Source organism: Chiloscyllium plagiosum, unplaced genomic scaffold, assembly GCF_037043375.1.
Source record: "Chiloscyllium plagiosum isolate Xiang-an unplaced genomic scaffold, Cpla_swu_hap1 HiC_scaffold_17, whole genome shotgun sequence".
NCBI classification, from domain to species: domain Eukaryota; kingdom Metazoa; phylum Chordata; class Chondrichthyes; order Orectolobiformes; family Hemiscylliidae; genus Chiloscyllium; species Chiloscyllium plagiosum.
This window is the reverse complement of record NW_028270155.1, coordinates 76,271,125-76,298,928: the sequence shown is the minus strand read 5'-3', so window position 1 is coordinate 76,298,928 and position 27,804 is coordinate 76,271,125. Positions and strand designations below refer to the sequence as shown.

General features: G+C 46.1%; 1 protein-coding gene across 1 annotated transcript in view; it reads right to left on the bottom strand.

The window, feature by feature from the left end:
* Positions 1 to 3,137: 3,137 nt before the first annotated feature.
* Positions 3,138 to 27,804, bottom strand: part of hydin (HYDIN axonemal central pair apparatus protein) — a 905,740-nt gene continuing 881,073 nt past the window's right edge. The window contains exons 83-86 of the mRNA XM_043707374.2: positions 18,533 to 18,683; positions 15,959 to 16,189; positions 11,027 to 11,251; positions 3,138 to 4,687 (exon numbers count right to left, since the gene is read on the bottom strand). Coding sequence (XP_043563309.2) covers positions 4,202 to 4,687; positions 11,027 to 11,251; positions 15,959 to 16,189; positions 18,533 to 18,683 — 1,093 coding nt within the window. The 3' untranslated portion in view covers positions 3,138 to 4,201. The remainder of the gene's footprint in view (positions 4,688 to 11,026; positions 11,252 to 15,958; positions 16,190 to 18,532; positions 18,684 to 27,804) is intronic.

Below are 27,804 nucleotides of genomic sequence, written 5' to 3'. Positions count from 1 at the left end.
GATCAGGGAGTGAGCCGCAGAGGGACTCATTGTTCCTGCCTTCCTCTTTTTGTGACTATGTCTGCACTTGGATTTCCCTGGAGCACTGGGTGCTCGTCGGTACAGTGGAGGCCTTTCGTGACCATTGGGTCACTGTAAGGGTGAAGTGCGGCATCGGTTTGAGTAATAATATTTTGATTAAGGTTTCCGTTCAACTTTTTAATTTTGTGTTTGTTCTGGTTTGTGCCTAGAAATGGGCTATCTTGTTTTCCTTTTGTATTGATTTTGAATCTTTTGGAAGAGTTAATGAGGGCTTTTACATGTTCATTTATGGGATGTGTGCGTTGCTGGGTCACCAGTATTTATTGAGCATCTCCGGTTGCCCTTGAAAAGGTGGTGGTGAGCTGCCTTCTCGAACGGCTGCAGTCCATGTGCTGCGGTTTGACTCACAATACCATCAGGGAGGGAATTTCAGACCTCTGACCCAGTGACAGTGAAAGAATGGCAATATACTCCAAATTAAGATGGTGAGTGGCTTGGAGGGGAACTTGAAGGTGGTGGTGTTCCCATGTATCTGGTGCCTGCATCCTTCTAGATGGGAGTGGTCATGGGTTAGAAGATGCTGTTTGAGGATCTTTGGTGAATTTCTGTGATACATCTTGTAGATAGTACACACCGCAGCTAGTGAGCATTGGTGGAGGGAGTGGACGCTTATGGATGTGGTGCCAATCAAGCGGGCTGCTTTGTCCGGGAAGATGTCAAGCATCTTGAGTGTTGGGAAATAGCATGAGTCTGACAGTCAGTATGTTCAGGAAAAGAGGATTTAAAAATGGTAACTCGTTTCAGTGGTTTGAAGGGGTACTTATCGCTGTCATTCAAATGTTGTCACATCAAACAATTTTAACACATGCGCAAACCAGGAAGTGGACAGGGGCCTTCTGCTGGGAAAAGTCAACCTTCTTGTTTTCGTGATTTTAAGGCCAGTTTGCTGCAAACCTGTGTAAAGTAATTCAACATTGGGTGACATTCAGGTCCATAGTATTTGTTCAATTGTTCCTGTTGCAGTAACTGGCAAAGGCAGAGTAGGGACTATCCAGGAGTTTCCAGAAATAAAGATCAATTTCTTCAAACTGGGACAAATATCACAGGGACATTAAAGTCAGTACAGCAGACCTTTTATTAACTGTTCAAACATTCTAGTTGATTGACAGGTCCGTATAATTGAGGTAAAAACAATGACTGCAGATGCTGGAAACCAGATTCTGGATTAGTGGTGCTGGAAGTGCACAGCAGTTCAGGCAGCATCCAAGGAGCTTCGAAATCGACGTTTCGGGCAAAAGCCCTTCCGAAACGTCGATTTCGAAGCTCCTTGGATGCTGCCTGAACTGCTGTGCTCTTCCAGCATCACTAATCCAGGTCCGTATAATTAATGTAAAAACACTCAGTAATAGAAATGTAATGCGGGTGTATACATATCACTGTTATACTTTATTTACAGCATAATTGCGTGGCAACTTTGCCTTAATAAACGTTAGTGGCAGAGAGCTTTCTCACTTGCCCTCTCAATTGTGTGGATCGCAATAGTACAGAAAATGTCTGGTATTTCAGGAGTATGATTTTTTTACTGGTTTAAAGAGAGTGCTGGTTCATAAGGTGCTGATTAAAACAAAGTTTGCTGTACCTTTTTTTCAATTTCCTTGGGAGCTTTTGATCGCACAAATATTAGAAATGGGAAATAGAGCCGTTTCACCTTGTGATTTATCCAGTGTGGGTAACAGAGCTTGAGAAGGTTGTTCACCTAGACAATGATCATGTCATTGGGTAGCTGCCTCTCTCTCCAAACCCTATCACTTTCCAGACCCGATCTCCTCTCCTCTTCTCGACCCAACCCTCACTCTTCAACCCTCGTCCTCCCTCCACACCTAACTCTTACTCTCCAGCCTCACTCTTCACCCAGAACCAACCTTCAGCCATCAGACCCTCATTCGCCAGCCCCACCCTCCACACAGACCCAACCCTCACTCTCCATTCAGACCACCTGATTATCTCAAAAAGCACAACATATTAAGTACGATCCTCATATATCATCATGTTTCCTGCCAATGCTGCTTGTTATTGGTCTTTCTTTGTGTGTGGAGCTGTTCCTCTAAGTAAATGACAGCGTCTCCATTCCTGATGTTTTTCTGTTGCAGAAGGTGTTTTTTAAAACCCACGTTATAGACCATTTTGGCAGATACCCGATAAGCAGTGGATGATCTGGGTGTACTTGTTGAGAAGGTCAGACAGAGCTACATTCCATCCAACTGGTCTGACACTGCTTCATACCTACACACAGCAATGGCGACGAGAACAGTTTCCAAGTCGGGCTCTCACCTTCCTCAACCTTCGTTAACATAAAGTACTCAGTGACAAAGAGAAAAAGGAATTGTTCACGTCTCTCATTGTGGGACAGCTCCCATCAGATGCAGGGGTAGCTTGTATCTGTTCCTTTTATGTACTGGCAGGACCAGCAGCACAGTCATTCCCAGTAAGGAGATTGCTACAAACAGATTAGTGTGAATAAAATGGACTTCATATCATCCTTGCTCTAAGGTGATGAACATTGCATCAACCTGATAAATTGAAATCTGGGATTGCGATCTGATATGCAGTGAAAAGGAAAGCAACGACTTCTTTAAAAACTTCCAGCTTTGTACATTTGCACAAGAAATTCATGAGGTGTGACCTCAACAAACTGAAAGGTGTACTTAGGAAGATGGATTTTTGTATGTAAATAGTTGTTTTGACAAAAAAACTTTAGTTGCTCTAATTTGCCTATTGTGCCAATGTAAATACTGTGGTGTCGACAACGTTCACACCTTCCTTGTGTGTTGTGACTTTATGTTCACTGGAGAGTTGATCATTATTGGGGACAGTGATGAATCCGTCTATTTCTGTGTCTGTACGAGTCCAATATACCATGTGTGAACCCAAATACAGAAAGTATTGTTACCATGTTAATGTATCACCTAATAATTAGAGAGAATGAAAAAGTCAATCTGAAAATCAAAAATTACCCCTCAAGGAGAGGTCCCATGGTTGGAAAAGGGGGTCTATTCCTCAAGGTGATTAAAGTAATGTTACGATCCCAAGAAAGTACAATGTTAAGCATGTTCAGTTATTCAACAAGGTTTATTCAAAGGAAAGAAATATTTTCATACAACAACATGGCACACGGGAAAGAAAAGCCAGCAGATTGAGAATGACGTGTTGTACACGAAAACATATAGAAGAATGTTGAGATTGTAATGGGTAGAAGGAGTCAAAACCAAACATCATCTCTCTCACACAAACCAGCTCAATAGGGGCTGCTGTAGTGGAAAAAGGGCGCCAAATAAACTTTCGTACAGCCACAGCAAAAGTTATGATTTGGCAACTAAACATATCTCAATAAACGTAAGGAGCTAGGATCAAGGGTTGAATTACTGCCAGAGACAAAGCTCGAAGGGCTATTGGTCCAATTCATAAAGAAAGGTGAACTTTTGGCACACCTTATCAAATTGCCCAGGAACATGCCAACAGGTTTTGCACACAATGTATTTGAGAAATTTGAGAATTATTCATGTTCACAGCCACAAAGAATGAATGGAGACTGAATCAGAGGGAGACTGGACCAGAATCTCTGACAAAATTGGTAATCGCTGCAAGTCTCTGAGGAGGAGCCTGTGTGAAGTAAGGCACTTTGCGAAACAAAGGAGGAAATAACTAACACAATCACCTACTTTAATAGGAAACGGAAGAATATAAAATCCCTACATTTCAATCTGACCTATTGACAAAGAATGAAATTGTTGCTCAACATGAAGATGGTGAAAGCTTACTGGCCAACTCGGTTTGATAATAGGAGAGGTGTCCCTGGGCGGTATGGAAGTGGGATACAGAATAAAACTGGGCAGGAGCCTTAAAATGAGCCTCGGGCAGGTAATGCTGCCCAGTTGAGATTTATCTGGATGGTAGAATTCTCCAGGCTGAGATCACCTGATATCCTCCACGTACAGCAATACTGGAGATTATCTGGCAACTTGCTCTGCTACTGGTTGGACAACCATACAAACTTGTCAATAAGCAGATTCCACTTGGAATAAAGTGATTGGAGCATTGACTGAGTTAATAAAACATTTGGTAATTTTTGGAGAAGAAAAACATGTGCTTTAAGCAGGAATCCCCGAGATCTTTTTTCCTCTTACTTCTCAGGAGTAACACCTTTCAGGTAATAAATCCAGGACATCATAGCTCCCGATCCTGCGGAACTTGGGCATGATATGATCAACTTGCCAGTGACAGGGGATTTGGAGAAGTTTGTAGCTTCAAAGCTGACAACCACAACATGGGTTTTCTTCCCACGTAGTGTCTCTGTGGGTTTGCAGGAAAATGCCGGATTGTCCACTTGGAAGGAGTAGGTGGTCGTCTGGGGGAAGATATTCCTGAATGGGATGGTAGCACTAGCACCAGCTCGAACTGAGAAGGGGCCCTGAGGTTTTGCAGCGAGACACATTCCAAGGAGGGGGATGTTGTACTCGCCTCCAACCGGAGAGTTGACGTTGAGAATTGCTCTGGTCTCGCCCAGACGGAGAGGCTCGTAGATCACCTCCACACCCACCTCTGAACCACCCGGCGAGGCTGGTGGGACCGTGATGCTTTTCTCCACAAAGAATTCGGGGCTATCAACCTGAAACGAACAATAGTTGAATCAGGTTGTTATATCCAAGATCCCAGAGGGATCAGAAATTTTACAGACAATCTGATCAGCACTGCTCAGCAGCATCAGAAATTCCAAATGCAAAAGAAAAATTAAAACCAAGTTAAAAATTCAAACAGGAGCATTTGATTCACCCACTTTGAATCATTAAGGTGAATGTCAAAACACTACACTTTGCATCCATTCAACAACACCTGCAGAAACATGGTTTAAATGTTGACCACATCTCCTTATGTGACATGCAGTGTGACTGAGAGGGGTGGGCGAGGGTCCTGTGACAGGCAGTCAGTGTCACTGAGCGGAGTGGGCGAGGGCCCTGTGACAGACAGTCAGTGTCACTGAGAGGGGTGGGCGAGGGTCCTGTGACAGGCAGTCAGTGTCACTGAGAGGGGTGGGCGAGGGCCCTGCGACAGGCAGTCAGTGTCACTGAGAGGGGTGGGCGAGGGCCCTGTGACCGGCAGTCAGTGTCACTGAGAGGAACAGGTGGGGACCCTGTGACAGGCAGTCAGTGTGAATGAGAGGAGTGGGCGAGGGCCCTGTGACAGGCAGTCAGTGTCACTGAGAGGAGTGGGCGAGGGCCCTGTGACCGGCAGTCAGTGTCACTGAGAGGAACAGGTGGGGACCCTGTGACAGGCAGTCAGTGTCACTGAGAGGAGTGGGCGAGGGCCCTGCGACAGGCAGTCAGTGTCACTGAGAGGAACAGGTGGGGACCCTGTGACAGGCAGTCAGTGTGAATGAGAGGAGTGGGCGAGGGCCCTGTGACAGGCAGTCAGTGACACTGAGAGGAACAGGTGGGGACCCTGTGACAGGCAGTCAGTGTGAATGAGAGGAGTGGCTGAGGACCCTGTGACAGGCAGTCAGTGACACTGAGAGGAACAGGTGGGGACCCTGTGACAGACAGTCAGTGTCACTGAGAGGAGTGGGTGAGGGCCCTGTGACAGGCAGTCAGTGTCACTGAGAGGAACAGGTGGGGACCCTGTGACAGGCAGTCAGTGTCACTGAGAGGAGTGGGCGAGGGCCCTGTGACAGGCAGTCAGTGACATTGAGAGGAACAGGTGGGGACCCTGTGACAGGCAGTCAGTGTCACTGAGAGGAGTGGGCGAGGGCCCTGCGACAAGCAGTCAGTGTCACTGAGAGGAGTGGGCGAGGGCGTGTGACAGGCAGTCAGTGTCACTGAGAGGAGTGGGTGAGGGCCCTGTGACAGGCAGTCAGTGTCACTGAGAGGAACAGGTGGGGACCCTGTGACAGGCAGTCAGTGTCACTGAGAGGAACAGGTGGGGACCCTGTGACAGGCAGTCAGTGTCACTGAGAGGAGTGGGCGAGGGCCCTGCGACAGGCAGTCAGTGTCACTGAGAGGAACAGGTGGGGACCCTGTGACAGGCAGTCAGTGTGAATGAGAGGAGTGGGTGAGGACCCTGTGACAGGCAGTCAGTGACACTGAGAGGAACAGATGGGGACCCTGTGACAGGCAGTCAGTGTCACTGAGAGGAGTGGGCGAGGGCCCTGCGACAGGCAGTCAGTGTGAATGAGAGGAGTGGGTGAGGACCCTGTGACAGGCAGTCAGTGACACTGAGAGGAACAGGTGGGGACCCTGTGACAGGCAGTCAGTGTCACTGAGAGGAGTGGGCGAGGGCCCTGCGACAGGCAGTCAGTGTCACTGAGAGGAGTGGGCGAGGGCGTGTGACAGGCAGTCAGTGTCACTGAGAGGAACAGGTGGGGACCCTGTGACAGGCAGTCAGTGTCACTGAGAGGAGTGGGCGAGGGCCCTGTGACAGGCAGTCAGTGTCACTGAGAGGAACAGGTGGGGACCCTGTGACAGGCAGTCAGTGTCACTGAGAGGAGTGGGCGAGGGCCCTGCGACAGGCAGTCAGTGTCACTGAGAGGAACAGGTGGGGACCCTGTGACAGGCAGTCAGTGTGAATGAGAGGAGTGGGTGAGGACCCTGTGACAGGCAGTCAGTGTCACTGAGAGGGGTGGGCAAGGGCCCTGTGACAGGCAGTCAGTGTCACTGAGAGGAACAGGTGGGGACCCTGTGACAGGCAGTCAGTGTCACTGAGAGGAGTGGGCGAGGGCCCTGCGACAGGCAGTCAGTGACACTGAGAGGAACAGGTGGGGACCCTGTGACAGGCAGTCAGTGTCACTGAGAGGAGTGGGCGAGGGCCCTGCGACAGGCAGTCAGTGTCACTGAGAGGAACAGGTGGGGACCCTGTGACAGGCAGTCAGTGTCACTGAGAGGAGTGGGCGAGGGCCCTGCGACAGGCAGTCAGTGTCACTGAGAGGAACAGGTGGGGACCCTGTGACAGGCAGTCAGTGTGAATGAGAGGAGTGGGCGAGGGCCCTGCGACAGGCAGTCAGTGTCACTGAGAGGAACAGGTGGCGACCCTGTGACAGGCAGTCAGTGTCACTGAGAGGAGTGGGCGAGGGCCCTGTGACAGACAGTCAGTGTCACTGAGAGGAGTGGGCGAGGGCCCTGCGACAGGCAGTCAGTGTCACTGAGAGGAACAGGTGGGGACCCTGTGATAGGCAGTCAGTGTCACTGAGAGGAGTGGGCGAGGGCCCTGCGACAGGCAGTCAGTGTCACTGAGAGGAGTGGGCGAGGGCCCTGTGACAGGCAGTCAGTGTCACTGAAAGGAACAGGTGGGGACCCTGTGACAGACAGTCAGTGTCACTGAGAGGAGTGGGCGAGGGCCCTGCGACAGGCAGTCAGTGTCACTGAGAGGAGTGGGTGAGGGCCCTGTGACAGGCAGTCAGTGTCACTGAGAGGAACAGGTGGGGACCCTGTGACAGACAGTCAGTGTCACTGAGAGGAACAGGTGGGGACCCTGTGACAGGCAGTCAGTGTGAATGAGAGGAGTGGGCGAGGGCCCTGTGACAGTCAGTGTCACTGAGAGGAGTGGGCGAGGGCCCTGTGATAGGCAGTCAGTGTCACTGAGAGGAGTGGGCGAGGGCCCTGTGACAGGCAGTCAGTGTCACTGAGAGGAACAGGTGGGGACCCTGTGATAGGCAGTCAGTGTTAATGAGAGGAGTGGGCGAGGGCGTGTGACAGGCAGTCAGTGTCACTGAGAGGAGTGGGCGAGGGCCCTGCGACAGGCTGTCAGTGTCACTGAGAGGAACAGGTGGGGACCCTGTGACAGGCAGTCAGTGTCACTGAGAGGAACAGGTGGGGACCCTGTGACAGGCAGTCAGTGTCACTGAGAGGGGTGGGCGAGGGCCCTGTGACAGTCAGTGTCACTGAGAGGGGTGGGCGAGGGCCCTGTGACAGTCAGTGTCACTGAGAGGGGTGGGCGAGGGCCCTGTGACAGTCAGTGTCACTGAGAGGAGTGGGCGAGGGCCCTGTGACAGGCAGTCAGTGTCACTGAGAGGAGTGGGCGAGGGCCCTGTAACAGGCAGTCAGTGTCACTGAGAGGAACAGGTGGGGACCCTGTGACAGGCAGTCAGTGTCACTGAGAGGAGTGGGCGAGGGCCCTGTGATAGGCAGTCAGTGTCACTGAGAGGAGTGGGCGAGGGCCCTGTGACAGGCAGTCAGTGTGAATGAGAGGAGTGGGTGAGGACCCTGTGACAGGCAGTGAGTGTCACTGAGAGGAGTGGGTGAGGGCCCTGTGACAGGCAGTCAGTGTCACTGAGAGGAACAGGTGGGGACCCTGTGACAGGCAGTCAGTGTCACTGAGAGGAGTGGGCGAGGGCCCTGCGACAGGCAGTCAGTGTCACTGAGAGGAACAGGTGGGGACCCTGTGACAGGCAGTCAGTGTCACTGAGAGGAGTGGGCGAGGGCCCTGTGACAGGCAGTCAGTGTCACTGAGAGGGGTGGGCGAGGGCCCTGTGACAGGCAGTCAGTGTCACTGAGAGGGGTGGGCGAGGGCCCTGCGACAGGCAGTCAGTGTCACTGAGAGGAACAGGTGGGGACCCTGTGACAGGCAGTCAGTGTCACTAAGAGGAGTGGGCGAGGGCCCTGTGACAGGCAGTCAGTGTCACTGAGAGTGGTGGGCGAGGGCCCTGTGACAGGCAGTCAGTGTCACTGAGAGGGGTGGGCGAGGGCCCTGTGACAGTCAGTGTCACTGAGAGGAGTGGGCGAGGGCCCTGTGACAGTCAGTGTCACTGAGAGGGGTGGGCGAGGGCCCTGTGACAGTCAGTGTCACTGAGAGGGGTGGGCGAGGGCCCTGTGACAGTCAGTGTGAATGAGAGGAGTGGGCGAGGTGAGGTCACTTGTTGAGAAGCAGACAAGTGGTGACATAAGTGAGACACAGGACGTAAACAAGAATAAGATTTTTGCAACTGCGTGGATCTGTGTGGTAAGTCAAATTCCAGTATGCTATTTGTGTTTCTCTTTTTTCTCTTCGCAAAGTCAATATGGAACAGATTGCTAGTCCTTTGTATGTACTTAGAGGTATATTTTGATAAATGAACTATACTTCTGAAATTAAAAATGCTTTCCCGTCAATACTTAAGTGGGAACAAGGGTAATATAAAAGCAGAGGAACTATACTTCATCTAGTTAAGCTCTGCCTCACAGCTCAGCACCATGCTTTGCACATCCTGCAACATATGAAATCCTCAGCCCTCCTGAATGAGCCAGAGGCAGGGCCATGGCAGAGGGTGGTTCCACTTTTGGGGTGGGACAGGGGCTAAATGTGGAAGGTCAATATTCGTAGAGGACTCCTCAGTGAGGAGGGTAGAGATGGGCCTTTGTGTTGCCTCTCAGGTGCCAGGATCAAGGATGCCACAATTCAGCTGCAGCATATTCTGTAGAAGGGAGAGGGTTAGCAGACAGAAATCGTGGTCCATTTTGGGATCAAAGATGTAGGAAGCAAAAGAATGAGGTCCTGCAAGCAGACTTTAAGGAATTACTGGAGCAAATGTCCTCATGGAAATGATATGGCAATAACAGAGACATGGCTTAAGGAGTCTGGGTGTTAAATATTCCTGGGTATGAGGTATTTCGAGAAGATTGAAAAGAAGTAACAGGAGATGGGATAACTGTACTGGTTAAGGAAGGCACTGCAGTGCTGGAGAAAGAGGATGTTTCAGATGGTTCAAGGTCAGAGTCAACTTGACTACAGCTGAGGAATGAAGAGGGGCAAATACATGTCTCAGTGTAGTCTATGGATTGCCAACCAAAGGATGTTGAGGAACAAATCTGCAGGGAAATCACAGAAAAATGGCAGTATTACAGTGGAGTTAAAATGAGTGACTTTAATTACCCAATTAAAGACCAGGCTATTTGTAGTATAAAGGGAACTGATCCTGGATCACGTGATAGAGGGCTTCCAAAAGCACTGTGCGTCCAGTCCATCAAGAAAGGGTGCATTGTTGTACTTAATTCTTGGAAATAAGAACGGACCAAGTGTCAGTGGAGGAATATTTAGCAGGCAATGATTATGAAATCGTAAGGTTCAGGATAGTGGTGGGGAATGACATGCAACAGTCCAGAGCGAGAGAAATTAATTGGTGGAGAATGACTTTAATGGGGCATGAACAGAGCTGGGTGGGAATGACTGAGATGAGAGGTTAGAGGGAAAAAGTCGCAACTGAGCAGAGAGCCCCTTCAAAATGGTTTGGGTACAATCGAGGTAAATTCCCTCACAATGAGAAAGGTATGTCAAACAAATCCAGAGCTCCCGTGATGACAAATGAAACATAATTAAGAAAAGGATGAAAGGCATGCTTTTGACAGAAAGCAATAAGTAAAGCATACAGTGTCCTCAACTTTATTAATGGGGGCATAGTGTACATCAGCAAGAAGGTGATGTTGAACCTACACAAGTCACTTGTTAGACCTCAACTGGAATATTGAGTCCAGTTGTGGATGTCACATTATAGGAACTGTGAATGCACTGGACAGCAGGAGGTAATTTACGAGTATGATTCCAGGTTTGAGACACTAGAATGATTTTAGTGATGAAGATGGATTGAAGAAGTTGAGACTGCTCTCCCTGGAGAGGAGAAGGCTGAGAGGAGATTTGATAGAAGTTTGCAAAAGTGTGAGGGGGCTGGACAGGGAAAAACTCATAAAAGGATCAAGTAAGAGAGGACACTGATATAAAAGTTCCACACCTCTGCAAAAGAAGCAAGGATGATGTGAGGAAAGAAAATGTTCACACTGAGTGGTTTGGATCTAGCTTGCACTGCCTGGAAATGTGGTGGAGACAGGTTCAAATTGAGGCATTCAAGAGAGCATTAGATAATTATTTGAGTAGAAACAAAATGCAAGGGCTGGGGAAAGATTGGCACTAAGGCATGATGCTCACTTGGAGAGCTGGTGCAGATATGATGGCCCCGTTGGCTTCCTTCTGTGAGCCGTCTGGAACCTACCTTACAGAAGTACTCCACTTTCTGGCGGGAGTGGTTTAGGAACTTGGCCATGAGGGTCTGGTTGCCACCAAAGTTAGTCCGGAAGTGGCGTGGTTTCTCCGGGCCTGCTGGCTTGGCTTTCAGGATCAGGTCATACTGATAGACTCCTAAATCACTGTTGTTCAGTGTAAGGCGCCCAGTGACCTCACCCACTTTCAGAGGCTGGTATTCAAAGGACACTATACCCTATGGGGAGAAAGGAAACCAGTAAGATTTTATTTAAAAAGTCCACCAGTAAATCATTGCAACAGCACATCAACCATGAGAGATTTTATACGAATCAGAATAAGCCAGAACCTCTGTGCACTGTCTCAACTTCACCCAGCCCTGCTCATGTGCTCACATCTTCAAATCTTAACTTTCTGGTGTGCAGACCCAGATAAAAGATGCTCACACAAATTAGGTTAGCATCAGGCACTTCAATATTTCTTGCTGCTTGACAGCTCTTGATTTGAGTGCTGAATGCAGGAACCATCGACCCGACACTAAGGCTCTGCAATAGGGACGTAGCAGTAGGAAAGGAGTTGCCCTTGTGCTATGGGAATTCCACTCCGCAGGACCCCAACAGACATAAATAAAAGTCCTAACTTAACAAAATACGTTATCTTTTCAGGCAATGTCTTAGTGAGAGCCCCCTAATATCAATGTTATAGTGCTTCCTGTTCCCTCATTTGACACAGCTCAATGGCCTGAGGAATCCATCTCTTACAGCCTAATCACCCCAGGTCAAGGGCAAGATGGAGGTAACGGAAAGGACATCTCTGGGGCAGCTGTCAGAGCTGAAGGTGGGATACTTCTGCACTGGAAGGTGCAGCTCCCAGCTGCCAGTGTGCTTTCCTGCTCACTATCATTTTTGTGGTGTACAAGGTTGTTCTTTTGCTTTGGCTGTCTCAGAAACATAGAGATCTACAATGCAGAAAAAAGTTATTCTCACCCACTGTGTCCACATCAGCCAAAAGTAAGCAGCTAACTATTCGAATCACATTTTCCAGCACTTGGCCCATTGTCTTTGTATGTGCCTTGGCATTGCAAGTGCATATCTGAAATAATCTTGAATGTTAGATGGGTTTCTGCATCACCCATCCTCAAAGGCAGTGAATTCCAGATCCTTATTACCCTCTGAATAAAAAGCCTTTCCTCATACCTTCTCTAAACCTTCTGTACCTTACTTTAAATCTATGACATGGTTGGTGATTCCTTCATCATGGGAAAACATTCCTTCAGGTCTACCCTGTCAACGCCCTCATAATTTTATACATCTCAATCATGTCCCCTCTCAATCTCCTCTGCTCTAAGGAAAACAACCCCATTGTGTCCAATCTCATTTTGTACCTGAATTTCTCCAGCCCAGGCAACATCCTGGTGAATCTCCTCTGCACCATCTCCAGTGATATCACATCCCTCCGGAACTGCACACAACATTTCAATTGTTCCTAAGCAACATATTATACTGTTGCTGCATAACCTCCCTGCTCTTGAATTCTTTGCCTCGGCTAATAAAGGCAAGTATACACCTGTCTTGATACCTTAAGGGATTGATGCACATGCACACCAAGATCCCTCTGATCCAAAGGCTTGTGATTTCAAATCAACCTGTCGTACTATAGCCTGGCGTCATGTGACTTCTAATTCTGTCCACCCGAGTCCAACACCAGCACCTCCATGTCACAACTATGATACATAACAGATTGGGCCTCTTACACCTTGAGAAAATCCTGGAGCGATGTGCTGGAGCTGAGCTGACTACCCTACAACAACCATAAACATCTTTGTGGCAGGTATGACTCCAACCAGCGGAGAGTTGTACCCCGAATTCCCATTGATTCCACTTTTCCTCAAGCCCTTTGCTGCCGTACTCCGTCTCCTAAACAATCAAAACTCGCAGAATGTGAAACTCAGCCAAACACATCTTCAACTGCTTTACTCTATAGCTAGAATTACAGAATACATAGCAGTTTATTGGTTTTAGCACAAGACAGGTAAGTTTCCCTCTTAAAGACATTAGAATTCCACTCCAAAGCACCTTGAATAGAATACCGCAACCTGCAATATAATAGCTTGCTTCCTTTAACTTGCAGCGTGGGTTAGTACCTGGGATTTCGATGTTGTGGCTATTACAGAGACATGGGTAGAACAGGGACAGGATTGGCTGTTGCAGGTTCCAGGGTTTAAATGTTTTAGTAGGGTCAGAGGTGGGGGTAAAAGAGAGGGAGGTGTGGCATTGCTTGTCAAAGATAGAATTACAGCGGTGGAAAGGACGATGGATGAAGACTCGCCATCTGAGGTAGTTTGGGCTGAGGTTAGGAATAGGAAAGGTGAGGTCACCCTGTTAGGAGTTTTCTACAGGCCTCCTAATAGTCCTAGAGACGTAGAAGAAAGGATTGCGAGGATGATTCAGGAGAAGAGTGAAAGTAATAGGGTGGTTGTTATGGGGGACTTTAACTTTCCAGATATTTACTGGGAAAGCTATAGCTCGAGTTCGTTAGATGGGTCGGTGTTTGTCCAATGTGTGCAGGAGGGTTTCCTGACACAATATGTAGACAGGCCAACAAGAGGTGAGGCCATACTGGATTTGGTTCTGGGTAACGAACCAGGCCAGGTGTTAGAATTGGAGGTAGGTGAGCACTTTGGGGACAGTGACCACAATTCGGTGACTTCTACTCTAGTGATGGAGAGGGATAAGTGTGCACTGCAGGGCAAGAGTTATAGCTGGGGGCAGGGAAATTATGATGCTGTGAGGCATGACTTAGGATGTGGGACCTGGAAAAGTAAGCTTTAAGGCATGTGCACAATTGATATGTGGAGCTTGTTCAAGGAGCAATTATTGAGTGTCCTTGATAAGTATGTAGCTGTCAGGCAGGGAGGAAAGGGTCGTGTGAGGGAGCCGTGGTTTAATAAGGAATTGGAATCCCTTGTTAAATGGAAGAGGGCGGCCTATGTAAAGATGAGGCGTGAAGGTTCAATTGGGGCGATTGAGAGTTATAAGGTAGCCAGGAAGGACCTGAAGAGAGAGCTAAGAGCAGCAAGGAGGGGACATGAAAAGTCCTTAGTTGGTAGGATTAGGGAAAACCCTAAGGCTTTCTATAGGTATGTCAGGAATAAAAGAATGACTAGGGTAGGAATAGGTCCAGTCAAGGATAGTAGTGGGAAGTTGCGTGTGGAGGCTGAAGAGATTGGGGAGACACTGAATGAATACTTTTCGTCAGTATTCACTCAGGAACAGGACATTGTTGCCGATGTGAATATTGAGTCACAATTAATTAGAATGGACAGCTTTGAGGTATGTAGGGAAGAGGTGTTGGTCTGTAGGGAAGAGGTCTGGAAAGGGTGAAAATAGATAAGTCCCCTGGGCCTGATGGCATTTATCCTAGGATTCTCTGGGAAGCAAGGGAGGAGATTGCAGAGCCATTGGCCTTGATTTTTATGTCCTCATTGTCTACAGGAATAGTGCCAGTAGACTGGAGGATAGCAAATGTGGTTCCCTTGTTCAAGAAGGGGAGTAGGGATAACCCTAGTAACTATAGGCCGGTGAGTCTCACTTCTGTTGTGGGCATTTATGAACATCTGGATAGGAATAATGTGATCAAGGATAGTCAGCATGGTTTTGTGAAGGGCAGGTCGTGCCTCACAAACCTTATTGAATTCTTTGAGAGGGTGACTAAGGAGGTAGACGAGGGTAAAGCGGTAGATGTGGTGTATATGGATTTTAGTAAGGCGTTTGATAAGGTTCCCCATGGTAGGCTACTTCAAAAAATACGGAGGTATGGCATTGAGGGTGAGTTGGAGGTTTGGATTAGGAATTGGCTGGCTGGAAGAAGACAGAGGGTAGTAGTTGATGGTAAAGGTTCATCTTGGAGTGCCGTTACTAGCGGTGTTCCGCAAGGATCTGTTTTGGGACCATTGCTGTTTGTCATTCTTATAAATGACCTGGAGGAGGGGCTAGAAGGTTGGGTGAGCAAGTTTGTGGATGATACAAAAGTCAGTGGAGTTGTTGACAGAGAGGAAGGATGTGTCAGGTTACAGCGGGATATAGATAAGTTGCAGAGCTGGGCAGAAAGGTGGCAAATGGAGTTCAATATAGGTAAGTGTGAGGTGATTCACTTTGGTAAGCGTAATAAAAAGATGGGGTACTGGGCTAATGGTCGGATACTTGGTAGTGTGGATGAGTAAAGGGATCTTGGTGTCCATGTACACAGATCTCTGAAAGTTGCCACCCAGGTAAATAGTGCAGTGAAGAAGGCATATGGCGTACTGGCTTTTATTGGTAGAGGAATTGAGTTCTGGAGTACTGAGGTCATGTTGCAGTTGTCTAAGACTCTGGTGCGGCCGCATCTGGAGTATTGTGTGCAGTTTTGGTCGCCATACTATAGGAAGGATGTGGAGGCACTGGAACGGGTGCAGAGGAGGTTTACCAGGATGTTGCCTGGTACGGTAGGAAGATCGTATGAGGAAAGGCTGAGGCACTTGGGGCTGTTTTCATTGGAGAAAAGAAGGTTTAGGGGTGACTTGATAGAGGTGTACAAGATGATTAGGGGTTTAGATAGGGTTGACCATGAGAACCTTTTTCCACATATGGAGTCAGCTATTACGAGGGGGCATAGCTTTAAATTAAGGGGTGGTAGGTATAGGACAGATGTTCAGGGTAGATTCTTTACTCAGCGAGTCGTGAGTTCATGGAATGCCCTGCCAGTAGCAGTGGTGGACTCTCCCTCATTATGGGCATTTAAGCGGGCATTGGATAGGCATATGGAGGATAGTGGGCTAGTGTAGGTTAGGTGGGCTTGGGTCGGCGCAACATCGAGGGCCAAAGGGCCTGTACTGCGCTGTATTTTTCTATATGTTCTATATATGTTCTTAACATTCCAGCTCGCCATGTTCGCCTGTTGCTCTTACCTTAGCCTGTGGTGGGACAATGAGCTGCGTTGGGAGAGAGATGTCTGTGATTTTACATTCTGTGATGAATATAGTTGGGATAGACAATGGATTCTCAACCTCCACAGTCCCTGTAGTGCTCTGGCGAACTGGAGCCACCAACTCTATGGTGCCATTCAGACCAGGAGATGTAGATTTAATGTTAACGACATAGTAAAGGTATTCCTGAGTGGTCTCATTACGGAAGGTCACCTGTGGAGGCAGATTATTAGGATCCTTCGGCATTTTATTCAGTAACATTTATTAGAGACACACTGGCCCCAACCTTGGGAGTTACAGTTCCCTGACTTCTGGAGAGTATAAATCACATCTATTTAAAATTTCCTTAATACAATTAAAAAAACATGAACTGAGAAAAGCCAATTCTGAAGACAATTTCCCTGAATTCTCAACATTTCTTCCAGCTGTCTGTGTCAGAGTGTCTGGTTTAACTTATTATGTTCTCACCATCACATCTGAAGAATATCTTTAATCCTATATGTTACCCTCCCAGAAACTTTGCTAAGAATGCAACGTTTATCAGATAGGCACAAATTAGCAGAAATTACTGTAGAAGTGACAGATGCCAAAGAAAAAAATGACTGGAGTGATAAGTGTTTGAGCAATCCTTAACCGTGGGATTTATGTGGATTATCAAGTTAAATATGGCAAGAGATGAGTGAATCTCCAAGGGAAGTGGTGTGAATGGCCTTTATCAGCTGTTTTCAGCTGTGGTTCCCTCTGGTCTCTCAATGGATTTCATCACCCACATTCACAGCCTGTATCTTCTGTTCTACATGATGTTGGGGTGTGACCACTGACCAAATTCCACATTCAAATGAATATGTTTCATCAGAGCAAACAACAAAGTCCAAGGTTCTTTTGAGGGGAGGATTACTTATTTGTTACAACACACGCAGCTAACTGTAACTTGTTGAATCTCGGCCAAGTCTGAGATAGTTCACTAATGATTACCCATGGTAGCAGCAACAGATGGGGCTCAGTTGCAGGGTTCCCATTTCCCAATGAAAAACAACATTGAGCAGGATGTAATAGGCTTGGCTGCTGAATATATCTCATTTATCAAGCTATATTTAGCCTTCTTTCAGCCGTATTTTTCTTCACTATACCTGTCATTCGAAGTGTAATTTCTAGCTTATTTTTGCCCATAATTTATCTAACTTAATGATTCTGGCTCTCAGAGTATATGAGGTTATCGAAGACAGTATTTACTGAATGTTTTGTTTGACTCAAGGATATAATAATATAAAAAATTCTTGTTTGAAACCATGGAATCTTGTCGTTTCTTTAGTAAATAACTGTATTTCGAATGTATTTCTTAAAAAACACTCCCCACTGACATTGTAACACCTTCACCACTTTAGACAATTCTAAGTGCTTTGCAACCAATTAGGTATGTTGTTTTTTTTGTAATCATTGTTGAAATGTCGGAAACACAAAAGCTAATTCCACACAATTCCACAAATGGCACCTGTATATGAAAATTGATTTTATTGATGTTGGTTAAGTGAAAAATATTGGCCAGGATATTGGGAAGAACTCCTCTGCTCTTCTTCAAATAGTGCCATGCAATCTTTCACTTCCAACTGAAAAGGTCTGAGCAATGTCTTGTCCGAAAGGATGGAATCTAATGTAACACTTCTTCGGGACTGCACTGGGGAGATCAACCCAGGCTCATAGCTAGAGCGTGGCTTCATCCACAACATGCGGGAGAAGAGAATGCTTGTACCCTGAGAAACCTCAGGCAAGCACAGAGCATCAGGTTTGAGAAGGAAAGGCAAAAGTGTTTGATTAGGTATTGGGGTATGTTAGGACACAATGTACAAACATACAATGGTCATTTCATAATTGGATCACGTCAGAGAATGTCAATCAAGGAATTGTGAGCCTATGCTTTCCTATTCCTATGAGCAAAAGAAAACAACTTGGAGATTTAGAATGTCCTCTCCGACAATTTTTGCAAGTTTTGTTTCAGCCGTATAATCAACTCACCACAAAGGATTATCTAGACTGGGGAGGTATAACTCCACACTGTGTATGTAACATGCTGGGAACCTGCAGAGAGGATTCCACTGGAATTCTGACTCTGTCACTGCTGCATTTCTAATCTTACAGCACAGAAGACGATTCAGTTCAATGTGCCTGTGCTGGTGTGATAAAGGAGTAATGAAGTTAATCCCATTCCCCTGCTCTATACAGATTGCCCTACAATATTTTTTCCTTCAAGTTATTATCCAATTGCCTTTTGAAAATTGTTTCTGAATCTGCTCCCACTAATTTTTTTCAGCTAGTGCATGCTGAATCATAATAAATCACTCCATAACCTACTCTTTGTCCATCCAGTACTTTTGGCAGTTACCTTTAATGTATCCTTCAGGGTTTACCAAAGCTCACATCAATGTCCTTCAGAACTTTGAGCATCACTTTTACATTTCTCTTTCACCTGCTTCTGCTCAAAGAAGAACAGCTCTGTCCCCACTGCTTATCTGCTGACTTACTATAAACTGTAGCATAGAACAGCAGTGATTCTCTCACCTTTACTGAGATGATTGCCTCCTTGTAGGTGAAGAAAGTGAGCCTGTACTCTCGCCTGGAAGACCCAGGAACATCAATATAGTCGAGTCCTTTCAATGTGGTGGTACTCTCTAGTCGTTCAGGCTTGATCTGGTCCAAGGTAGCTCGGAATCTACAGTGTCACATTAAAACAGTCAGTTCATTTCTGAACAGTAGCAACGGTTGGAACACACAGAGGCAATCTGCCCCCCCCGGACTCCTCAGGTCACACTGGAAAATCCCCCACAGGGTGACCAATCAGAGCAAAACACATCCCCATAATTGCAATGGTAGGAAGTGGTGAGGAGGCATTTCAACAATCACAGGCCAGCACGGATTCCGGGCTGGAGATCTGAGGTGGGGGAGGTGGGAATGGATGGGGTGTCTTGAGAGTGATTTGGGGGGGGGGTGTGAGAGCTGCAGCCAGCCGAGATATCACCAGTGAGATTGAGGGAAGGAATATGGAGGTACGTATGCAATTGTGGTTGTCAAATATGTTTGGGTGCTGAGGGAAAGATGGCTGCAAGAGGAGTGAAAGAAGCGAATGGAATGTAAGCAGGCTGTGGAGAGTGGTTGCAAAGGTGGGAGAGGGATCCTAGAAAACTTCAAATCATTGAGGTATTAATTTTTTGCAAATACATGTAGAATCTCTAGAGCTTTGCAAGTTCACAATTTACTATATTTGAAAAATGTAGTGGATTTCACTGCAATGAAGTTGTTAAATTTAAATCTGAGATTGAGATCTGAGGTGCAATAAATAAAACCATAGTTGCCAAGTTAGAGTGTTCCAACTTTGTGCTTGTGCAATAGAAATACAATAGCTGTGACTTCACCAATCTGTGGGAAGTGTGTTTAGGGTATTGGCTTTCTATGTGTTGAAATATGGACCAGTTATTTTGGGAAAAAAAAGTTTTTGTTCAATTACACCTGTTCTACCAACTTAATTACTCGAGTGTCCAGAAATGTATTTATAAGCTGTGGCTTTAAATTTAGTGGAGAGTTGATTAATTACTGAGGAATTAATAATTAGAGTCATAGAGATGTATAACACGGAAACAGACCCTTTGGTCCAACTTGTCCATGGCGACCAGATATCCCAACCCAATCTAGTCCCACATGCCTGCACCCGGCCCATATTCCTCCAAAACCTTCCTATTTATATACTCATCCAGATGCCTTTTAAATGTTGCAATTGTACTAGCCTTCACCACTTCCTCTGGCAGCTCATTCCATACATGTACCACCCTCTGTGTTAAAACGTCGCCCCTCAGGTCTCTTTTATATATTTCCGCTCTCACCCTAAACCTATGCCCTCTAGTTCTGGACTCTTCCACCCCAGGGAAGAGACTTTGTCTACTTATCCTATCCATGCCCCTCATGATTTTATAAACCTCTATAAGGTCACCCCTCAGCCTCCAATTAGGGAAAACAGCCTCAGTCTATTCAACCTCTCCCTGTAGCTCAAATCCTCCAACCCTGGCAACGTCCTTGTAAATCTTTTCTGAACCCTTTCAAGTTTCACAACATCCTTCCAATAGGAAGGAGATCAGAATTGCATGCAATATTGCAACAGTGGCCTAACCAATGTCCTGTACAGCTGTAACCATGACCTCCCAACTCCTGTACTCAATACTCTGACCAATAGAGGAAAGCATACCAAACGCCTTCTTCACTGTTGTGCTTCTGTTCGTCGAGCTGGAAGTTTTTGTTGCAAACATTTCGTCCCCTGGCTAGGCAACATCATCAGTGCTTGGGAGCCTCCTGCGAAGCGCTTCTTTAATGTTTCCTCCGGTGTTTATAGTGGTCTGTCCCTGCCGCTTCCGGTTGTCAGTTTCGGCTGTCCGCTGTAGTGGTTGGTATATTGGGTCCAGGTCGATGTGTTTGTTGATGGAGTTTGTGGATGAATGCCATGCCTCTAGGAATTCCCTGGCTGTTCTCTGTCTGGCTTGCCCTATGATAGTAGTGTTGTCCCAGTCGAATTCATGTTGCTTGTTGTCTGCGTGTGTGGCTACTAAGGATAGCTGGTCGTGTCATTTCGTGGCTAGTTGATGTTCATGTATGCGGATTGTTAGCTGTCTTTCCTGTTTGTCCTATATAGTGTTTAGTGCAGTCCTTGCGTGGTATTTTGTACACTACATTCATCTTGCTCATGTTGGGTATCGGGTCCTTCGTTCTGGTGAGTTGTTGTCTGAGCGTGGCTGTTGGTTTGTGTGCCGTTATGAGTCCTAGGGGTCTCAGTAGTCTGGCAGTCAGTTCCGAGATGCTCCTGATGTATGGTAGTGTGGCTAGTCCTTTTGGTTGTGGTATGTCCTCGTTCCGTGGTCTTTCTCTTAGGCATCTGCTGATGAAGTTGCGCGGGTATCCGTTTTTGGCGAATACCTTGTATAGGTGTTCCTCTTCTTCTTTTTGCAGTCCTGGTGTACTGCAGTGTGTTGTGGCCCTTTTGAATAGTGTCCTGATGCAGCTTCGTTTGTGTGTGTTGGGGTGGTTACTTTCATAGTTTAGGACTTGGTCTGTGTGTGTGGCTTTCCTGTATACTCTTGTAGTGAATTCTCCGTCTGGTGTTCTCTGTACCATCACGTCGAGGAATGGGAGTTGGCTATCCTTTTCTTCTTCTCTCGTGAATCGGATTCCTGTGAGTGTGGCGTTGATGATCCGGTGTGTTTTTTCTATTTCCGTGTTTTTAATGATTACAAACGTGTCATCGACATATCTGACCCAGAGTTTGGGTTGAATTTGTGGTAGGACTGTTTGTTCTAACCTTTGCATAACTGCCTCTGCTATGAGTCCCGAGATTGGTGATCCCATGGGTGTTCCGTTGATTTGTTCGTATATCTGGTTGTTGAATGTGAAGTGTGTTGTGAGGCACAAGTCCAGTAGTTTAAGTATGCCGTCTTTGTTGATAGGTTCAGCGTCCTGTTTTCTGTTCTGTATGTCCAGTAGGTTGGCTATTGTTTCTCTGGCTAGGGTTTTGTCAATCGAAGTGAACAGTGCCGTCACGTCGAAAGACAAACACATAACCTCAACACCAAGGAGAGGGAAGCACTGAAATCACTAAGAAACGATAAGAACATAATCATACTACCAGCAGATAAAGGCAGAATGACGGTCATCCTAGATAAATCTGATTACATCCAAAAAGCACAACAACTACTTGAAGATACCAACACCTACCAAAAGAGGGAGTTTGACCCCACCCCACAGCTCACCAATAGGATAAATAACACACTAAGGAATCTACAAAAAAACGGACAGATAACCAGAGCTGACCTACAAAGAATGAAACCGGAAAGCAACAACACCCCCAGATTCTATGGATTACCTAAAGTACACAAACCAGACATCCCACTCAGACCCATAGTATCACTGCCAGGGACACCATCATACAAACTGGCCAAAGAACTACAACAGAAACTGAAACACCTGGTCAGCGGATCCAAACACTCTATACAATCAACACAGGAATTCTTGAACATCATCAGAAATATACACATAGACAAAGAAGAAACCATGATATCATTCGACGTGACGGCACTGTTCACTTCGATTGACAAAACCCTAGCCAGAGAACAATAGCCAACCTACTGGACATACAGAACAGAAAACAGGACGCTGAACCTATCAACAAAGACGGCATACTTAAACTACTGGACTTGTGCCTCACAACACACTTCACATTCAACAACCAGATATACGAACAAATCAACGGAACACCCATGGGATCACCAATCTCGGGACTCATAGCAGAGGCAGTTATGCAAAGGTTAGAACAAACAGTCCTAGCACAAATTCAACCCAAACTCTGGGTCAGATATATCGATGACACGTTTGTAATCATTAAAAACACGGAAATAGAAAAAACACACCGGATCATCAACGCCACACTCACAGGAATCCGATTCACGAGAGAAGAAGAAAAGGATAGCCAACTCCCATTCCTAGACATGATGGTACAGAGAACACCAGACGGAGAATTCACTACAAGAGTATACAAGAAAGCCACACACACAGACCAAGTCCTAAACTATGAAAGTAACCACCCCAACACACACAAACGAAGCTGCATCAGGACACTATTCAAAAGGGCCACAACACACTGCAGTACACCAGGACTGCAAAAAGAAGAAGAGGAACACCTATACAAGGTATTCGCCAAAAACAGATACCCGCACAACTTCATCAGCAGATGCCTAAGAGAAAGACCACGGAACGAGGACATACCACAACCAAAAGGACTAGCCACACTACCATACATCAGGAGCATCTCGGAACTGACTGCCAGACTACTGAGACCCCTAGGACTCATAACGGCACACAAACCAACAGCCACGCTCAGACAACAACTCACCAGAACGAAGGACCCGATACCCAACATGAGCAAGATGAATGTAGTGTACAAAATACCACGCAAGGACTGCACTAAACACTATATAGGACAAACAGGAAGACAGCTAACAATCCGCATACATGAACATCAACTAGCCATGAAATGACACGACCAGCTATCCTTAGTAGCCACACACGCAGACAACAAGCAACATGAATTCGACTGGGACAACACTACTATCATAGGGCAAGCCAGACAGAGAACAGCCAGGGAATTCCTAGAGGCATGGCATTCATCCACAAACTCCATCAACAAACACATCGACCTGGACCCAATATACCAACCACTACAGCGGACAGCCGAAACTGACAACCGGAAGCGGCAGGGACAGACCACTATAAACACCGGAGCAAACATCAAAGAAGCGCTTCGCAGGAGGCTCCCAAGCACTGATGATGTCGCCTAGCCAGGGGACGAAACGTTTGCAACAAAAACTTCCAGCTCGGCGAACAGAACCACAACAACGAGCACCCGAGCTACAAATCTTCGCACAAACTTTGAGCCTTCTTCACTATCCTATCTACCTGTGACCCCACTTTCAAGGAGCTATGAACCTGCACTCCAAGGTCTCTTTGTTCAGCAACGCTCTCCAGGACCTTACCATTAAGTGTATAAGTACTGCTAACATTTGCTTTCCCAAAATGCAGCACCTCACATTTATTTAAATTCAACTCCATCTGCCAATTCTCAGCCCATTGGCCCATCTGATCAAGATCCTATTGTAATCTGAGGTAACCTTCTTCGCTGTCCACTACACCTCCAATTTTAGAGTCATTTGTAAACTTACTAACTGTACCTCATATGCTTGCATCCAAATCATTTATATAAATGATGAAAAGTAGTGGACCCAGCACCGATCCTTGTGGCACTCCACTGGTCACAGGCCTCCAGTCTGAAAAATAACCCTCCATCACCACCTTCTGTCTTCTACCTTTGAGCCAGTTCTGTATCCAAATGGCTAGTTCTCCCTGTATTCCATGAGATCTAATCTTGCTAATCAGTCTCCCATGGGGTACCTTGTCGAATGCCTTACTGAAGTCCATATAGATCACATTCACTGCTCTGCCCTCATCAATCCTCTTTGTTACTTCTTCAAAAAACTCAATCAAGTTTGTGAGACATGACTAGTTCTACTTCTGCGTGAGTACCCATTATGTCAACACAAATATAGGAGATATTATTATTATTACTTTATGACTGCATCACCTAATAAATGAGTTAGTGATAATTAAGAAGTAGCCCTTGAGAAAACCCCAGGTGGAGTCCTTGATAAAGAACTGTTACTTGAACCCTCTCCGGAATTTAATATTGCCTGTAATATCCTCCTTGGCACACATTTTGTTTTGCCAAATGCTTCCCTCCTCCACTCCCCACTGTGATCAGGATAGGGTTTCAAGGTGTCAGCAGCTCTCCAGTATCTAGCCTGGATGGAGAGTGCCTATCGAATGTTTGACCAGACAGTGAGAAGCACTCTGTTGAACTGCATATCCAGTCACACGTGCTCTCAGCAGAAGTTATTCAACATTGATCAGAAACCCTCACCCTCAAAACATAAGGGCTCGAACTACCGAATTTAATTGAAATTAATTAGGCTTCTCATCACATGAGTACAGTGAAAAGTTTACAAGTTGCCACTTATGACGCCATCTTAGGTACAAAGGAACCGAGGTACAGAATCTTTGGTACAAAGTAGAAAAATAAGGAAAACAAAGTTTAAAAAGTACAACAGTGCAGTTCTTCTTATATTCAGATAAGGACCAAACCTTAGGCCTCAGAATCACCATGACTTAACCTGGATAGTACATACACACATAAAGACAGAGATGGAGTCGCATGATAAACTAGCACATCTGCGATCACCTCTATCAAGCCCAGCCCCGGTAATGGTAAGAGTTTTGTTATCTTAGTATTCTTGTTGGTGTCACTTTTAAAAATCAAATCGCTGTAAAGCATTAGTGTCAGTGCTAACCCTTTCTGTTAATATTTTGTAAGCCAGCTGCACCTTCCTGCTGCTTGAACTGTGATCAGGAGTGTACAGGCGATGTTGGAGTGTCGAGTGATTGAGCTGCAAATCAGAGCAGGACCTTATGTTAAGGTCCTGGGGAGTGTAACCAAACAAAGAACCTTGGAGTGCAGGTTCATAGTTCCTTGGAGGTGGAGTTGCAGGTAGACAGGGTAGTGAAGAAGGTGTTTTGTACACTTGCCTTTATTGGTCAGTGCACTCAATATAGGAGTTTGGAGGTCATGTTGCGGCTGTACAGAACATTAGTTAGGCCACTTTTGGAATACAGCATTCACCTCTGGTCTCCTTGCTATGGGAAAGATGTTGTTAAACTTGAAAGAGTGCAGAAAAGATTTACAAAGATATTACCAAGTTTGGAGAGTTTGAGCTGTAGGGAGAGGCTGAATAGGCTGGGGCTATTTTCTCCGGAGCGTAGAGGCTGAGGGGTGACCCTTTATAGACATTTATAAAATCATGTGAGGCATGGATAGGGTGAATAGTCAAGGTCTTTTCCCTAGGGTAGAGGAGTCTAAAACTAGAGAATATAGGTTTGAGGTGAGAGGGGAAAGATTTAAATGGGGTCTAAGGGGCAAGTTTTTCCCGAAGGATGTGGTGCATGTATGGAATGAGTTGCCAGAGGTAGTAGTGAAGGCTGATACATGAATAGGAAGAGTTTACAGGGATATGGCCAACTACTAGCAAATGGGACTAGATTAATTTAGGATATCTGGTTGGCATGGACGAGTTGGACAGAAGAGTCTGTTTTTGTGCTGTACATCTCCATGACTCTAGGTGATATCCTGACCAAAAGACATCAAGGAATGTCCCAAAAGTTCCACTGCAATTTCTGAATTTACAATGGGTTAAAGTTCAGGTAGTTTAGCAGCTAGACAGAACTAACTCCAAACTCACAAATCAGATGTAGGGTCATCGACCATTTATTCATTCGTTCATGAGATGTGGGTATCACTGGCTGGGCCAGCATATAATGCACATCCACAGTTGGCCTTGAGAAGGTGATGATGAGCTGCCTTATTGAACTGCTGTAGTACATCTGCTGTTGGCAAGTCCACAATGCTGTTAGGAAGTGATTTTCATTCAGCAACACTGAAGGAATGCTAATATATTACCAAATCAGAATTGCGTGTATCTTGGTGGGGAAATTGAAGGTGCTGGTGTTCCCATATATCTGCTGCCTTTGTCCTGGATAGCAGAGTTTCTTTAGTGGTGTTGGAGCTGCACTCATTCCAGCAAGTAGGGAGTATTACCATCTTACTCAATCTTGTAGCCACTATACTTATATGGCTAGTCCCGTTCACTAAGTATTCAATGGTAATGCATAGGATGTAGAGGAAATTCACTGAAGGTAATGCCATTGAAAGTCAGTGGGATGCTGTTTAGATTCTGGGTTGTTGGAGATGCTCAATGTGGTCCAACTATTCCAGGCCACATTTCAATCCAAGCCTGGGCAATGTCCAGGTCTTGCTACATTTGGACATGGACTGTCTCAGTCCATGAAGTCTGACAAATTGTGTTGAACACTGCAATCATCAGCAATTATTCCCACTTTTAACACTCTGATGGAGGGAAAATATTTTATGAAGCAGCTGAAAATGACTGAGCCTTCTGCACTTCTGTGAGGATCTCCAGCAGAGATGGCCTTGAGCTGATCGACAACAACCACAAGCATCTTTCTATGTGCCAGCTTTGGTTCTAACCAGCACTCAGGTTTCGCCATTGACTTCAGTTTTGTTAGAGCTCCTTGATTTTACACTCAGTCGAAAGCAGTCTTGTTGTAAGGACTGTCACACTCACCTCATCTCTGGAATCTAGCTCTTTTGTCCATGTTGGAGTCAAGGTTTTAATAAGGTGAGGAGCTGAATGGCCCTGGTGGAACTCAAACAGGGCATCACTGAGCAGGTTATGGGGGTCTGATGAATGAAACAATGTGAAAGTCCAGCAATTCCTTTGCAAAGTTAGGAAATGCAAAGTTGCACTCACTGTCAATGACCATCTGTGCGAAGACATTGAACTTTATATTGCATTGGCACCGGTCATAGAACTTTTGATAAAAGACTTTGAAAATTTAACTGTTTCTCTCTCAACAGATACTACCTAGCCTTCTGAGTGTTTCCTAGAGTTTCTTTTTTTATATTACAGACGTCCAGCATTTGTAACATTTTGATTTTGTGTCAGCAAAGTAGATCTAACCACTTTTCTATTATTTTCATAGAATCCCTCCAGTGTGGAAACAGGCCCTTCCACCCACAAAGTCCACACAAATTCTCCGAACAGTATCCCACCCACACCCATTCCCCTACCCTACTACTCCATATCTACCCCTGACTAACACACCTAACCTACACATCCTTGAACACTATGGACAATTTAGCATGGCCAATTCACCTGACCTGCACATTTTTGGATTGTGGGAGGAAACCAGAGCACCCAGAGGAAACCCACGCAGACATAGGGAGAATGTGCAAACCCCACACAGACAGTCGCCCGAGGCAGGAATTGAACCCGGGGTCCCTGGCGCTGTGAGGTAGCAGTGCTAACCACTGAGCCACCGGGTCGCCTTTGTGGGAGCTTCCTGTGTGCAAGATTACAACATGACAACAGTGATCACACTTCATAAGAACTTCATTGTGATGACTTGAGGTTGTGAAAAGCACTGAATCAATGCAAACTTCCTATTCTTCCATGTGGGTGAAAGCAGCTGAGCAGTAAAATAGATGACATGGGATCATATCTATATTGTACACCTTCTCCAAATGTGCAACATCACTGGAAGCACCAAAGGAACACACGGTCTGTGCACTCTGGTGGCTGAAAGTGAGTCAGTAGCAGAGAGCGATGAGAAAT